Source organism: Cataglyphis hispanica, chromosome 4, assembly GCF_021464435.1.
Source record: "Cataglyphis hispanica isolate Lineage 1 chromosome 4, ULB_Chis1_1.0, whole genome shotgun sequence".
Classification (NCBI taxonomy): domain Eukaryota; kingdom Metazoa; phylum Arthropoda; class Insecta; order Hymenoptera; family Formicidae; genus Cataglyphis; species Cataglyphis hispanica.
The window spans coordinates 5,162,574-5,178,621 of record NC_065957.1 but is presented as its reverse complement, the minus strand read 5'-3'; the positions used below and the strand labels follow the sequence as shown (position 1 = coordinate 5,178,621).

Genomic DNA, 16,048 nt, shown 5'->3' with positions numbered 1-16,048 from the left:
CGTTATTATCGTGCGCGGCTATTATCGTTGTTATCGTCGCTATCATCGTCTCACTCCCTTTCTGCCTTATCCTTGTATACTTTATTATGGCACAGGTCATGGAGGATGGGGAACGGAGAACTGGGGAATGAGAAAGATGAGCTTGTCACTAATAAGTTAATGCAGTTTAAGAGCTCGATACTTACTCTGTGTATATTCTCGATAAAAAAAATTCTTTATTATCATGTCGAAAGATAATATTATTTATATTTCATATTCAGAATAAAATATATTTATACATTTTTCTAGATAGGATGAGTATGCCTGAAATAGGCAAAAGTGTTAAACACAATGCAGGTTGGTGAAACTTGACAGGATAATTCATTTTAGCTTTAGAATCGTATTGAAAAAAGGATTTTTATTGGCATTTGTCTGACGGTTCCAAATTGGGTAGCAGCGGATCCTCGGAGATTTATGATAACCAATGTTTATGAAATACGACAAATAGAGAACTTGCATCTTGATTCTTACGAAAGAGCAGGCATTTTAACACCAAAAGAATTGTTGAAGTTGTTTAAGGCTCAGATGAGACGCCACGCTGCTGTCAAATATCATCTGTTTGTTCTGTTGAACATAAAGAAAGAAGGATTGGAGATGATTGAGGAGTACTTCTGCATATGCAAAACAGGAAAACGCGAATTATTGGATGCTATGCCCATCGGATGCTATCGTCTGTTTAGTTTAGTACTTTACTTATGCTTGGCATTTTGATCACATCACACTTCCAGCTGTCTCATTTTCTACCTTTTTCAAAGAAGCAGCGTGTCACTATCCGATAAAAAAGCAGCGTGTCATTATCCGATAAAAAAGCAGCGTGTCACTATCCGATAAAAAAATTTAAGAAGAGCTAGAAGAACAATTGGAAGAGTTGATTAAATATGAAGTTGACATCTTCTCCGCTAATAATGCATTTGATTGGAATGACGAGAACGAAAATAATAATAATGAGTGCCAATAAAAATTCTTTTTTCAACACGATTCTACAACCAAAATGAATCATCCTGCCAAGATTCATCAACCTGCATTTAAACTTTTGTTTACTTTAGACATACTCCTTTAAGAAATGGAAATAATTTTTAATAATTAATAAAAAATTGAAATATTTTTTGAATAAAATTTGATAGATTAAAAAATTTAAATTTGGAATTTATTTTTAAACGTCTTATAAAAATTTATGATAGTAAAGTGACTGAAAGAAAAATTACATTTTCATAAAGCAAGTTAGAGAGACATGGAAACTATTTTGTCTAATTTTCTTCTCGATATGTGTATTATTGCGGAAAACATTATTATTGAAATTTGCAGTTCAAATGCTGCGGTGCCTTGAGATTTGAGGACTGGATCGTGAGCGAGTGGCATAAGGACGAGGAGGTCATTAGGAACGGTAGCGTCGTACCTGACAGCTGCTGCAAGACGCCGACGTTTCTTTGTGGGAAAAGGGATCATCCCTCCAATATTCAATACACGGTATATCTGCCGCGACTTCACGAGTTTTTTTCACGAACTTTCTTGACTGATTATACTAGTTTGCAAATTTTACCCTTTTTTTAGTGCTAGAAATGGAAATAATTTTTTTAACATATTATATAATTTTCAAACATATTTTGGGACACTGAATCCAAATCCGTAAGAAAAAAATGGCCTATCAGGTCAGGTTTTCGAGAAAAATGGGAGTTGAAATCCCAAAAATGCGTTTTTTATCATTTAAAATTTATAGCAGACGAACGCGATATGCAAAAGACTTCAGATGGGCTGAAATGAAAGCTTAAACATTGTACTTTAATATAAAAATATCGAATCTTTTACCGCAAGTACAATCGAATCTCGCTTTGTAGTCGTATTGTGTCAAATTGTTAAAGGATTATTCTGTACAGTCCGTTTGCAGGAAAAAATTCGACATTTTTATATTAAAATACAATATTCATGCTTTTATTTGAGCTCTATCTGAAGTCTCTTGTACATCGGATTTGTCTGCTACAAATTTTCAAAGATGGTAAAAAAGTTTTTGGAGATTCAATTCCTGTTTTTTTTTTTTTTTTGAAAATCTGACCTGATAAAAATTTATTTGATGATAGATTCATGCTTAGCATTTAAAATTATTTTAGAAGCAGTGCTCAAATGCTTTGGCACTTGTAAAGTGTTATCAGACGCGATTTTAGCCCGATGGTCGCGCGTTCGATATACATTTGCTTAAAAGTGGAATTGTAACTTCAGATATATGGCATTTTTGTAAAATGACAAAAAGCTAAAAGTCGCATTTATACGATTCGCGAGTTTGTACTTTTAACTTACGAGTCGGCATAGTTTCGGGATAAATATCGCGTTGCGGATATTGAGTTTTCGCCTAAACAAAGCAGCTTTATATCTGCGAATCGCCGATAAATCCAACTTTTTGATCTAGGGCTGCATTTACAAGTTCTTGGAGACGACGAAGGACCACCTGATAATCCTGGGCGCCGTCGGGCTCGGCTTGTCGGTCCTCGAGCTCTTCGGCATCGTTCTTGGCTCCTGCCTCTACATAAAGCTCAGACACGACTTCGATGACTGAGAATTGCTTCATTGCCCCGAGGGCAATAATAACGGCCAGTCGTGGTGCAGATACATGCAGAACAACTCGGAGTCCGTTTGATCGTCGGAGTAGGGGCGGGAGGACGCGATTACAGCCGCGGGAACGTTCGGATGAAAGGGAACCGTCTTCGACCACGGACCCTCATTTACGACTCCCTCCCCCCCTATGCCTTCAGTAAGGTATCAACAAGTGGAACTCGAATAACAAGAAGTGATGATGCCGTTTTCGTCATCTAGCTTCTCGCGATTTTGCGAAATAAACAATGAAAAAGGAAATAAAAGTTCAAAGATAAAAAACACATATAAAGAGATTGATCCAACGTCTTGGATCACAATCTAAGAGCTAAAGATACTTTTCTCATCGTTGAATACGATTGTGCACCGAAGTATAGTTTAAAATTCGCGCATCGACGATCTAAATTAGTCTCTTGAAAGATAATGCCATTGAGAAATACAAGGAAACAAAGAATCTGATATGTGTATCACGCAGACGACTTGTAAAGTCAATCGATTATATTCTTGTTTTCCATGTATTTTGTAATGGTATCTACTTTATTGTACGATTTCTGAATTTCTATCAGCCCGAAGAGCAATATCGATAAATTTAAAGTTGGCTTTAGTGATTTCTGAAGCAGTGTTTTTACGCAAGAAATTACAAAGACGTAAACAATTTTGATAAACGAGCACGTGCAGACAGACGGCATGTGCACGCTGGACCAGTAAAATTATCTCGACTATTGTTCGCAATCGATACTGAGCCAATCGAGACTGTGCAACTCACTAGCCCAATTGTAATTCTTGCTATCAATGATATTTGAGTATATTTTCCGTGGTATTTTCTCCCGGATGAAGACACTCGAACTTGGATCCTTTTTTATAACGCAACCGTCAGTCGTGACGTTAAATGTACAATCTTTAAAAAAGAAATCTTCGAGCATAATATGATATTTTTCAAGTTGGGTGAACGTTCGTGAAAGCGTCGACTTCGTATACTGCCACATATTGCAAATTTGCACAATATTTAATTGCGATCTATTAAAAACCGATTAGAACGCAATAGAAGCCATGACAAGGAAATTCTTTTGTATAAAGAAAACAATCATGACTGTCTGACTTTTTCCGCGCAACAATAAGATCTGATTCAGTCGAGTAATGTCAATTTTCCTGCGATCGAATCGCGCGTCATCGAGTTCAGTTACAGTCTTCTTTTTGTCTCTCGCGCGTCGATGAATAAATAATCGGGTGATCATCCGTCGTAAACTCGATGATGGATCGCGATTCGTATTTCCGACAGCGAAGACAAGTCTAAAATCGACTAATACATCGGATAGAACTGTAAACAGTGCCTTGATGATATTATTAAGCTCAGAGATATTTTAGAATACGCATATAAAAAAATAAAAAAAGAGAGTCGTGGCGATGTAAATTAAAGAGAAAAAAGGAAAAACAAAGAAAGGGAAGAGAGACTTTAGAGTCATGTAATAAATTTCACACAAACGGCATGTATATATTTATCTGTTGCTTCGCAAATAAGTACAAGCCTTTGCACATTATTTATAATAAATGCTTTCTTTCTCGTATACACAACGGAAATGCGCCGCTCGAATCCGCAATCGCAGGCTATTTTACAGGAAATTTCTGAAAATCTATAACGACTATCACCTCGCGCACGACTCTCCCTATCGTGTCCCGTTACAAATTTTGATATACAAATTATTTGGCAGCCAATCATCGAATTGCGGATTATACATCCTCGCAATTGCGGATTCCGCCGAGGTGCTCGAGAAAGTCCAAACATATTTTACTACTGTACCATTACGTCATATGTTATTTTAATCTTAAAAAAAATATATATATATATATATATATATGTTATTGTCCTCTTTGCTATTATGTATACATGTATTATCAATTAGCATCTAGAAGAACTTTATACATATTGTACATATCAAACGCTATTCTGTTACGAATAAATGTTTAAATCGTACTTACTCTCTTCTCTGAGATTTTGTACCGATGTATCTTCTGCATCCGGATCGACTCGGTAAGTACTACATATTCGAATAATAAATAAATAATTATTTTTTAAAAGATTTCAATATTTTACGACAATCAGTTTGTATATAATCGCGCGAAAGAACTTTGTTTTGAAATCACGTTTATCTTGTTTGGTAGCGGAAATCGTTTTTCGAACATCATCTAAGAGATTCTGCATCGCTCGCATATTGCTCCATCGATTCGAGATGCGTCAATAGCATATTATCTCGCGTTCCAAGAGCAACGAATAACCAAGCGAAAACTGCGAGAAGATCTTTCGACATAGTTATCTTCTGCCAGCCCTGTAATTCTTCAAGTAAAGTTTCTTGCGTTGTATTCTGCAAAATTATTATACATATAAATACACAAATTGAGAATTTTTTATGGGCAATTTTGATTAATTAAATGATCGCAATATGCTTACATTTGACCACATGGTTTCATTAATATTGCGATAATGCATTAGAGCTAACTGATCGTCGATCTTTAACGACGCTTGGTGAAAGCTAAATGTTAGTAAATAAAGCGGAATAGCAATCGCAGTTTTCGCATGATCCATATTGATTTCACGTAAGTGATCCATATCAAGTCGCGCCAAATCGAATCTGAAATCGTAAATATTTCCTCTAAAATTAGCGATACCTAGACACGAAGGTTAAAATGTAGCAAATTCGTTTTTAGCATCGAGCATACTTATCGAAGATTGAAATGACACAGAGAGCGATTAAAAAGGAAAATATATTTGTGTAGATTTCGGAAAAAATTGAATATTTCGATATGAATTCCATCGAAGTGTTGAAAAAGATATAAATCTGAAAATCGACAAAACCGATAATATTTAAAGTGAACGTAAATATATACAATCGCGCGATTTGCGCTAGATTAGAAAATGTTTGCGCTAGTTAAAAAGAGAGTACTTCACCATAATAAAATGCAAAAGTGCCATTCCGCCCAAAAGACCCTGATAAACGAGTCCCGTGCACCTCCAAAGTTTCTGGGCCATGATTGCCACTTTTATGAGCGTGTGCATTCGAGTTTCCGCGGAATCACGGTTTTCTCTACCCTCTGTTGCACGTGGCGTATCATTTCTCAAAGCACGTCTCGATCCGCCAATTTTCACAGCGCTAAAGCCACTCCTGCCTTGAATATAAATTGTGTCCGTAGTCAATTCCGGAAGCGGCACAGGTTCCTCATACTTTGTGCGTACATTTTCTTGAGCTTTCTTCAAAATTTCCGTGATAGGTACTTCATGATCGTCCGCTAGCGTAGAAAATTATTAATTTTAAATTTCACTGTTGTATGGCAAATATCAAGATCTTTATAGCACATTAACAGGCGAATGTAAGATACTTTTTAAAACATTAACATATTTATTTCTCTCTTTCATTGTAGCAGATTTCTTTTTAAAATTCGTAAATTCTTGACAGACTGGGATCAATTTTTTGAATTAATCTATAATTTTTGTTCGCAAAATATAAAATAATACATTTACCTCGGGAAACAATCTTTTTTCTTTTTCGAGATTTATCAATGAAATTATCTTCCCCACTGTAATGTTTTGTAGAAGATCCGGTATTGGTTCCATCATGATCACGATCTGTCGTGCGAGGCTGCTCTCTAAATTTTCGTTTTTCAATCCGTTTACTGCGTTTCCTCCTTCGCCCCTCAAAAGATCTCGATGTAGTCCTTTCTTCGCTTTCGCGAATATCAGAGTAACGCGTTTTTCCATAAACATCCTCGATTCTACGAGACTTAACATTACTCTTAACATCCGGCGACTCGGAGACAGTTTCTGTATCTTCGGTGTTGTCTTGTTTCCCGAAAAAACTCTGAGATGTTGAATGGAGAATTCAATGGCAATGCATTTTTTTATTTATGCAAATATATCTGATATCTTTCAATTTGGCATAGTTCAAATAAAATGCCAACTAAAGAGTCACCAAATTGAATCGATACATTATGTCGTGATATTTCGAGAGTAAAAAACATATTGCCAATATATATCCGGAATTAATAATTTATTAATTTTTAATGGAATTATTACAATGGATATAATTTGTAATTTATGATTATATTGTGCTTAAAATTAAAATTAATTATAAAGTCATTATAAGATTTTAAAATTTTGGCTTCATAAGTAATACCAACTTTTTTGATATTCCGGTTGTAGGATCGGCCGGACTCTTCTGAGCTGGTCCATCGTTTCTGCGATGGTGTACTGCCGCGTTTCACGTAGCTGTCATTCTTCACAGCATGAACGGAAGTATCATCTCCGCTGTCATTCCGCTTCATCGGTTCATCGATCGTCGTAGATCTTCGTCCACGCGAAGCACGATTTCCGGGTATCATTTTAGATCCCAATGCATCACTCATTCAGCTGTCTTCCTATCGATTCGCGATCATTTCGTAATCAATTTCACACATAAGTCCTTCAAATTTTCTTCGTAAAATATTTGCGCAATATTTATTATGTATGATTATGTATGATTGTATGTAAACCACTCAGCCTGCTCTTGATCCTCCGTCATATTTGTCACTTATATATATATTTCTCTTTAAATCTTACATATGAATAACACATAAGTGACAATCGCATCGGTTCACTTCGCATTTTCTTCTTGTTCTTTATTTTTAGATATCTTGGACTGATCCTAACAAGCAACAGATCAAGATAAATTCAACCATCAACAGGTACACTTTACATTTCAATGGCCAATGGCTGCATTTAGCGGAAAAACATGTTTAAAACGATTCCACTTTGTAGCTAATCACTAGGCTGTCCAGGATTTTGTCACGAGGCGTCCATAGTAACGTCTTGTTGTGCTTACAAAGCTCTGTGGATACCAGCTCGAGAAATCAATGCAACGAAGTTACCAATGAAAAATTATCGAAATTTTATTTCGCACTATTTATTCATTAATTGAATATTGAAATTAATCAAAAAAAATTCTATAAAATTTCATTATCATATAAATGTTTTTAACATCTTTTCTCTTTTTACATATATATATATAAAAAAGATCTTTTATTTCTCTATGAAAAGATACATGAATAGCAGAAGAACTTTTTACTTTAATTTTTCAAGCCTAGAACACACATATATATCAAAATATTTCAAAAATTTCATATTTATAAGGAATTTCTGTATATTTATTATATTGAATTGTATGTAATTTTTGCAGCATAGCTGTACATAAAACATTTACAAAAAGTGATTTTTCTCTGATACTAAATGAAATAGCTTCTATTTTAGAGTAGTACTATTTGTTTAAATAATTACCATATTAAAATAATTAGATCTAAGATTGAAAAATATAAATGATAAGTTACATCTATATACAGGTGGAGAGAAGAAAGAGAGTTTACAATTTAAATTTAATTTAATTTTTTCTATGCCAACGGAAATTTTTATAGAATTTCTAAATCACAATGTCGTATTTCTGGATGATTTTTCTGAAAATACGAAAAAGAATTATATCATTATACAATTTTAGGTTATTATTAGATAATGACTAACGAATTGAATATATACCTTTAACTTTAATTCTATTCTATCAATTTCTCCACCAAGCATGTCTACAATATTTTCACCATGTTTCAATAAGAATGCCTCTAATTCCTCAATATTTTGCATAGCTTTTACTTCCTGAAATAAAGAATTCGATACTCATTGATATAGTATTACATCATATTCAATAAAGATGAAAATATTATGTCTATACCTCTAGCATTGTATTAAGATCATGTTTATCTAGATAAGACCTTGTGAGTTCTCGTCCATCGAAATCTAATTCGGCTTTGTATCGCACCAAATGATTACCCATATCGATGCCTTTCACATCGTGAATCGCACGGACCTATTTAGCATAAAAATACCTAAAGATTAATAGGTGTATATCTAACAAATATATTGGATATTGTGTAGATAATATTTTAAGGGCAAAGTTACCATTATATCTGCTTCTAATTCGGCATTAATTTTATCTAGATGCTCCTGTGATATACTCCTTCCTATAAGCGCAGCAACATTGGAATAAATTATAAAGGACGCTACTCCACCGAGCAAACCGCCTACCAGAAGCGAACCAAAGGCGTCGAATACTGGATTTTCTAGATATGAAGTTAAACCCATACATCCTGCTGCGATAATAACTCCAAGTACCTGAGTTTACATCAAGATTATAAATTTCTCCGAGAATACATAATTTTATGATTTAATGGACTTGCTAAATATGTTTTTTTTTTTCAAAATAATCGTTATCTCTTACTAAATAAAAATTTATCTTTAAAATTAGCAAGACTTTACGTTAATATTAATTTAAACACAAAATTTAAGTTATAAAGAGCTGGGAAAAAGCAAAAAGAATAATTCTTACAGCTGCAAAATCTTCCATGAGCACAACATTCACAGATGGATCCTGTCCTTCCAAAACGAATTGCTTAAAGCTTTCTTTTCTTTCTTCTGCACCCTTCTTGATAGAATGCAATGCTATCATTAAGGTCGCTCCTTCTGATAATAAGGATCCACCTAAGACAAAGTAAGCCCAAAAAAGAGACTCCAATGGCGCGGGAAAGAGAAGACCGTGAATTCCGTGATAGAAGGAAAGACCCGTTCCAACGCAAAAGATTCCCACACCTGATATCAATGAGGAAACATACTTCATGTTTGTATAACCATATGGGTGATCAGGATCAGGATTCTGCAAAATTATTGGATGATTAGATTAGAAAAACTACTCAGAAGAGATTCTAGAGATACTTGAAATAATTCGATTTACCTGCACCGATTTATGAATACCATAAGCTAGAATTAATTGATTACAAGTATCTGCTGCAGAATGTATACACTCGGAAAACATACTATGAGAACCAGTATATAACCAAGCAATTAATTTGCACAAAAAATTACTAGCATTTCTGGAAAAAAAAGAATAGATTAATCAAGGAAATTTTACAATTGTATGATAAGTGTTAATTTAGTTGAATCATGTTATGAGCATCAATTCAATACATACATGCCTATTGCAGTCAATACTACTTTGCCAGATCTTCCAAAAAGACCCTCCTTCTGAATTATCTCTGGCTTGTTGCCAATTTCCCGTCTGTAATCTCTCAATCTTCGTTTGACCGTAAAAACATCTGTGATGAAAAGCTTAGGTTTCAATCTTTGTACCAATTATTATTCTATCAAGAAAATGTTTTTATTATACTATCAGGACATGTGAATGGTCCTGTAAGATAGATAAACAATCTCTAAACAAATATTCTTTATCTTGAGGAGACAAGAAAATAGTTCTGTTTTATAAAAGTAATAACTTTAAACAATTAAACACAAATAAATAAAATTATATTTAAATATATATATATTTACTTTGTTGATAAATTTTTCGTTCTACTTCTTTTTTTAAAAGTTCTTTTAGCAAAGCTTCTCGAGATCCCCAAACTTCCAAAGCTCTATAAATAAATAAAATTTTAATATTTAATTATATTATAATTATATTACAATTATAATATATACAATATATATAAGAGTTTATTAAATAAATGAATAAAAGTCTCTTACTTAGCCTCAACATCTTTCCTCCAGTAGACCGTAATAGGTGGTTCAAGCTCATAAGGAGAACGTCTCTTTGTTTTTGGTAAAGATTCCAAATCAGAAGGTTTTAATAAAAAATCTGACATTGCTCTCACAGGAGTAATAAAATTACGTTCCAAAGAAGATGTCGATTTATCTACTCTGATTTTCTTTTTCGCTACAAACATTAGAAATTAGTTTCAATAATATATAAATCAATATTCAATATTATACCTTTTTTTGATGTAACATCATCCTTTGACAATTCTTTGGATTCTACAGATTGTTTTTCAGCAAATTTTGTTGCTTCTCTTCCCTTTTCCTTATCATTGCTAGAATCAATTGGTTCTACGTTTAATACTCTCTCTTTTAATTTACCCAGCTTCTCCTCATTTAATTCTATTATCTTTTGCTGAACATCTTCAGCTAATTTTTTTTCAGACTTATTCTTTTTAGCCTTTGCATCATCAGATGAAAATTTTGCTATATCAATCCATCTGCCATCCTCGTTCGTGCCTATCTTTTTGTCAGTAAAGATTTTCTGAGAATACAAAAACTTATGTATTTTATATTGTACGTCATGCTTGGGTATTATTAAAATACTGGCATGTCTTTTATTTAATCCAATCTGGAATATGCATAACTTATCAGCATGATATTGGCGTGTAATATTTCGAATAAAATTCAGATGGTTATGGGATCGATACATCTTTCTTTCTTCTACTCCTTCTTTATAAAAAATGTACTATAGATGTTCTATAGATATGCATCACTTAATCTATAAAAAAATTGTTTAAACAATATTATTCTTAAAAAAGAACTAATAAATTTTTGATTACATATAAAACAATAAAATAATATTATTTTTAAACAATGTACAATTGCAATGTGATAGAGAAATAAAATATATTTATGAGAACGTACACTACAAAATCGCATTTATCTTTCCCTTCTGTCAAATTTATTCACAGTAAATACATCATTTAAGACAGCTGCAATACTGGTATTGAACTGAGGCTTAACAATAAACTAAAAATCGAGCAAGAATTGAATTGTCTTAGATTTAACGATAGAACTTTCAACTGTCAATAATTCATATTCGCCGCATGAATATAAGAAAAAACAACACATAACGTTGTTAACCTTAAAGGCGTATTGTGGACTAATAACTAGCGAACTAGCTACAGTTTAACCATACCCAAGATGCGCGTTCCACTTAACGAGCGCAACGTTCACGGTATCATTTCTTCCTTGTTGTTCGCCGAAAGTTAAACAGAGACAGATGATGCCTCGCAAGCGTGTGATCAATGGAATGCGCCTTCAGTTGTGACTCTAACATAGTGTCAACATTTTTTATATAGGGTTTGTTCCATTTAGCGCCCGCAATGCTCGCGAGTATAAGCGGTGAACAATAAGGATGAAGTGATACCGTGAGGCGTTGTGGGCGTTAAATGAAATGCAGGTAGTTGTCCCAAAGTCGTAATGCCGCCCTATTGTTAGATATACCGATTATGATTCAAATGTACCTACATATTATAATAAAAAAAAAATTTTCTGTGTAATTTAAATTATAATTCAGAGATTATATTGAAGTAGAAAAAATAAAAAGAACACTTCTGCATAGTACGCATTTATTCTTGAAAATTAGCTCATAAAATAAAATAAAAAACGATGAAGCTGTAGATATTTGTTGCTGTCTAGATATTTACGTATCATGACAATTAGTTTTATATTCGCTAATGTTTCTAGTCTTAATATTCTTAAATCAATAGAACCAAAAGTCATGATGCACGAATATCTAGATAGGATGCTTTCAACTCGAAAGTTTTTGAAGCTATCTTCAAGTGGAAGGTGTTTGTGACGCTGTTCATGATATAGATATATATATACATATATCCATATGTTCTGTATATGCAATGTATATACTGGCACTTGTCATAACGAAGTGTTAACAGAGGATAAAAGGAACATTACATTAAATCATGGATGGTGATCAAACGAAAAATGCAAACTCGCAGTTTATATCTTTTCACGATTTCCCGACGATAAGCCATGCCAGCAATCCTGAGGGACAGCTAAACACTGGGACTTCAACTCATCAGCCTTTCAATAACCTGTCAAATGATTCGACTGGTATCGGCATCATAGCAGATCTTCAAGGGATTCCCGATAAAACTAACGGTACATAATTGTGTTTCTTGAAAAATCTCTATTTAACTTACAACGACTTAAATTAAATGAAGTGAATTATTTTTTTTAGCTGCTGGTCAACGCAATTTTTGGACCATCGAATATTATCAAAAATTTTTTAATGTCAATACAAACGATGTATTAGAAAGACTCAAGCGATCCATGGTACCACATGGTAGCGATAATTATCTTATAACACACATAAGACCAAATCCAGACTTGTATGGGCCTTTCTGGATATGTGTGACTCTGGTATTTTCTATTGCAATCAGTGGGAATATGGCAAACTATTTGCAGACTGCCAATTCTGCCAAGTATCATTGGAAATATGATTTTCATGTCGTTTCATATGCAGCCACTTGTATATTTTTATATGCATGGCTTCTACCGTTAGCCTTATGGGCTGCATTAAAATGGACTTATAGTTCCAGAAATACTGAAGAAGAGCTAATTGAGGTTTCTAATATACCATTCCTCTTTATTTTAATATTTAATGTATTGTATTATTTTTATTTTATATTATTGCATAATATTTTTGTTTTTCAGTCTTATGCTGCCCCAGGACTTTTAGAACTTTTATGTCTATATGGATATTCCTTAAGCATTTACATTCCAATGGCTTTTCTATGGACAATTCAAATTGGTTGGTTGCAATGGAGTCTAGTCATACTAGCAACATTTTTATCTGGAGGAGTTTTGCTACGATCATTGTTACCAGTGATTGCAGGTAAAGAATATATTGTTGTTATTAAAATACATAAGATCAATTTATTAAGTTAAATAGATTAATGTAATGAATAAAAAATGTGTAATGTAATATAATAGATGAAACAAATAGTTAAAATAATTGATTATACTTGATTTTACAGGTAAACATAGAATTATATATATTGCGGTAATTCTGGGTATGCACTTACTACTAGCAGCAGGATTTATGTTATATTATTTTCATGCATCTAAGAGCAGCGTATCAGTCGTAGCTGATCTAGTAGCTTCCTCTACACAAACCAATGTGCATAAAGTAGCACAAAATAATAGTTATGTAGGATCTACATCATCTTAAAACGTCTCTAGATGCAGATCTGACTATAGAATGATCTTTGAGACTATCAGGAAGGAATTTGTCTATATTTGTGTATGTATATCGGATATTATTTCATTTAAAAGAATATTATATATATAACGTCGATTTTTTATATATATATACCAATCAATGAATAAACATCGCACATGACGCTAATCAGCACCTCGTTTATGTTAAATTATATTGTAATTAAATTTATATTGTGATTAATAGTGATAAGTAACTTAAGAATAAAGAATATACCAATCCTTAGGCGCGTATTTTTGGAAAGATGAGACAATCTATTTATATAATCCCGTTCCGGTTAAATAGTCTTTAGATGCTTTTTTTTAGGGTAATAACATATAAGACTGGCAAAGTGTCTGGTTGATTTATTTCACAGCCCTACTACAATATAGGGGCGCGTTACATCAACGCAACACATATATCATTTACAATCATACGAAATAATCTCCACGACGTTGTACATAATGCGTGACCGCGCGGTATTAGTATACTTATAATACAATAGATTATTACATTATTAATCGCACATAATTCATTAGTATCTTGCTCATTTACCATTTACCAATGTGACAAAAGGCAACATTTATTTTGTAATTGTTATCGTTAATGTTATTATCGTCAGTGTGTTTAATACATATATACCATGACAATAGTAATTCGCTCGCCGTTTCGACGGAAATCACGTAGTCGCAGACAATGAATGGTGGTGTCGTTAATATGCCGATAAATACATGCGTTGCTTGAACCGGCAGCTTTAATGCTGCTTCGGTTTGAGCCTCGCGAGACGATTTTTGCGTTCTCCGGTGACATCAATAAAAGAATTACCAAAAGCTATAGCCAAGAAATTTACTCTTTAACAGTGCGTCACGAATGATACTCGCGAAAATAAAATTCAAATTTCGAAAATTAATTCTTTGACAAAAAATCGTATTCTTCTTCGGAATACATTACTATATTGAGAGATCGTCTCGGTGAGATTCACTTACAAGCCTTGTCGATGTGAGCGTCATATGTATTTATGTATGTATAAAATACAAGAATTCTACAGATAAAAGCCCAGAATATATATTATACCTGGAGCCGAGCACCTGTCTCTGCATTATACTATCTTCGGTTGACGTAAACTCGACTGTATAATGTATATTTCTTTTTATTTTTATAAAGCAAATCGCATTTTGAAATACATGGGCAAATTACGTTCGATTATCGCATTAAAAGATGGCTGTTAATTGTATGGAGGTCGATTAATTCTAAATTAATCATTTCTCTCTAAATATATATATGATATATTATATAGGATAGCTATGTGTATTATATAGCTAGCGCGCATTAAGAGACATTTATCTTATATCAATATGATATATGAACGAGAAATCTAATTTTGTGATTTGGCAAGGAAAAGGCGGAACACATCGTGTATCCAAGCATACGAAGCATTCCCTTATTTCCTTTTATTTATTTATTTTTATTTTTTTTTTTTTTTGCAAAGTGACGGTGCTCGACGACGAGAGGCTGTAACGGTGTCAAAATTTACAGCTAGTGCTCACAACGACGTTGGTCCGACGTGTTTACGATATATTGCAGTCAAAGATTGCGCGAATAGGCAGGAACGATAATAATAAGTTAATAAATCTACGACAGTCTAGTATCGAGTTATACTGCTCCTCTTTTTTTTTTCTTTTGTTCTATTATAATATTTTCAACCATACACACGCAACGCTACCTTTTTCCCCCTTTATGATCTCTAAATAAATACATTTATTTCGTACTGTGCCCGACGGCCAAAATCGGTGAAATACGTTTATTTACAATATTTCACGCTCCGTCAAACACATTATTATAATACACCATAATTGTTTTGTTTACTGTGCGATGGGATGTAAACGTCTAGCGTTAACGTATTACACATATACATAGTTTTTAATATATACCCTGGTTTTATCAATTAATACATTATAACATACGTATATATAACAATGCTCGTGTAAATTGACTCGTTTATTTCATACAATATCGGTTTGCCATATATGTGCATGTCCTAATATACATATATGTCAACGCAACGGTATTATATAAAGCACACACGTCCTCTACGAGCAAACTATACATTTGCGTATGTGCACCCTACCGTACTTCTTTTTTTTTTTTTTTGATTATTCAGTCGCATGCTTAGTTAATCGCGTAATTTGATTTATGTAACAACTGTATGTATATTGAACTCGTAGTTTCATAGTAAGGAAAAGTAGACAACGCACTGTATAGGATGACACAAATAACAATCTTGCATTCGACTTCTCATACAAAGTACAATTAATCGAAATATAGCAAAAATAATTTTTTTCTTTATATGTTAAAATTATTGTAAGTTTACTCGCGGATTTCTGGCTTACTTCCATATGCGCTGTTTCGAAAAGAGAGAATTTCTATAATAAAGTTCAAACAGCGTAATTAAATGTTATTGGAAGGAATTTTGAGAAACTCACATTTTTACGATACGTAAATTTAACATGCATGTCTAGATTTTTTTTTAAGAGAGATATTTAAAAATT

General features: G+C 33.2%; 4 protein-coding genes across 6 annotated transcripts in view; 2 read left to right on the top strand and 2 right to left on the bottom strand.

Moving 5' to 3' along the window:
* Positions 1-4,594, top strand: part of LOC126849362 (CD151 antigen-like) — a 102,210-nt gene extending 97,616 nt beyond the window's left edge. For both annotated transcript variants that reach the window (XM_050591121.1, XM_050591120.1), the window contains 2 exons: positions 1,345-1,506; positions 2,441-4,594. In XM_050591121.1, the coding sequence (XP_050447078.1) occupies positions 1,345-1,506; positions 2,441-2,587 (309 nt within the window). In that variant the 3' untranslated portion in view covers positions 2,588-4,594. The remainder of the gene's footprint in view (positions 1-1,344; positions 1,507-2,440) is intronic.
* On the bottom strand, positions 4,090-7,284 carry LOC126849350 (uncharacterized). The gene is made up of 6 exons (XM_050591097.1): positions 6,793-7,284; positions 6,137-6,473; positions 5,567-5,904; positions 5,338-5,456; positions 5,069-5,249; positions 4,090-4,982 (listed from the first exon to the last, which is right to left on the bottom strand). Exons 1-6 carry the CDS (start codon positions 7,015-7,017, stop codon positions 4,803-4,805), a joined length of 1,380 nt encoding a protein of 459 aa, XP_050447054.1. The 5' UTR covers positions 7,018-7,284; the 3' UTR covers positions 4,090-4,802.
* A 425-nt stretch (positions 7,285-7,709) lies between these two features.
* LOC126849348 (zinc transporter 9) lies at positions 7,710-11,479 on the bottom strand. Its single transcript, XM_050591094.1, has 11 exons — positions 11,144-11,479; positions 10,454-10,997; positions 10,208-10,397; positions 10,016-10,098; positions 9,660-9,783; positions 9,423-9,561; positions 9,021-9,344; positions 8,594-8,806; positions 8,367-8,501; positions 8,177-8,290; positions 7,710-8,097 (listed from the first exon to the last, which is right to left on the bottom strand). The coding sequence occupies exons 2-11, from the start codon at positions 10,926-10,928 to the stop codon at positions 8,053-8,055; spliced, it is 1,842 nt and encodes a 613-aa protein (XP_050447051.1). The 5' UTR covers positions 10,929-10,997; positions 11,144-11,479; the 3' UTR covers positions 7,710-8,052.
* Positions 11,480-11,631: 152 nt separating this feature from the next.
* Positions 11,632-13,745, top strand: LOC126849356 (protein YIPF1). Of its 2 annotated transcripts, XM_050591109.1 has the most exons (5): positions 11,632-11,681; positions 12,166-12,400; positions 12,480-12,865; positions 12,956-13,136; positions 13,279-13,745. In XM_050591109.1, the coding sequence occupies exons 2-5, from the start codon at positions 12,202-12,204 to the stop codon at positions 13,470-13,472; spliced, it is 960 nt and encodes a 319-aa protein (XP_050447066.1). In that variant the 5' UTR covers positions 11,632-11,681; positions 12,166-12,201; the 3' UTR covers positions 13,473-13,745. The 2 variants fall into 2 exon arrangements, with proteins under 2 accessions (XP_050447066.1, XP_050447065.1); XM_050591108.1 differs by lacking the exon at positions 11,632-11,681 and having other exon boundaries at positions 12,001-12,400.
* Positions 13,746-16,048: the final 2,303 nt, after the last annotated feature.

Excerpts from the sequence above, each read along its gene's own strand:
- LOC126849350 (XM_050591097.1), bottom strand. The coding sequence starts at position 7,017 with ATGAGTGATGCATTGGGATCTAAAATGATACCCGGAAATCGTGCTTCG. Across the intron at positions 5,905-6,136 it reads AAAAAAGATTGTTTCCCGAG|CGGACGATCATGAAGTACCT; the intron begins GTAAATGTATTA and ends TTTCTACGCTAG. Across the intron at positions 5,457-5,566 it reads CACTTTTGCATTTTATTATG|ATTTATATCTTTTTCAACAC; the intron begins GTGAAGTACTCT and ends GTCGATTTTCAG.
- LOC126849348 (XM_050591094.1), bottom strand. The coding sequence starts at position 10,928 with ATGTATCGATCCCATAACCATCTGAATTTTATTCGAAATATTACACGC. Across the intron at positions 9,345-9,422 it reads GTATTCATAAATCGGTGCAG|AATCCTGATCCTGATCACCC; the intron begins GTAAATCGAATT and ends ATAATTTTGCAG. Across the intron at positions 8,098-8,176 it reads GAATAGAATTAAAGTTAAAG|AAAAATCATCCAGAAATACG; the intron begins GTATATATTCAA and ends TCGTATTTTCAG.
- LOC126849356 (XM_050591109.1), top strand. The coding sequence starts at position 12,202 with ATGGATGGTGATCAAACGAAAAATGCAAACTCGCAGTTTATATCTTTT. Across the intron at positions 12,866-12,955 it reads CTGAAGAAGAGCTAATTGAG|TCTTATGCTGCCCCAGGACT; the intron begins GTTTCTAATATA and ends TTTGTTTTTCAG. Across the intron at positions 13,137-13,278 it reads ATTGTTACCAGTGATTGCAG|GTAAACATAGAATTATATAT; the intron begins GTAAAGAATATA and ends TTGATTTTACAG.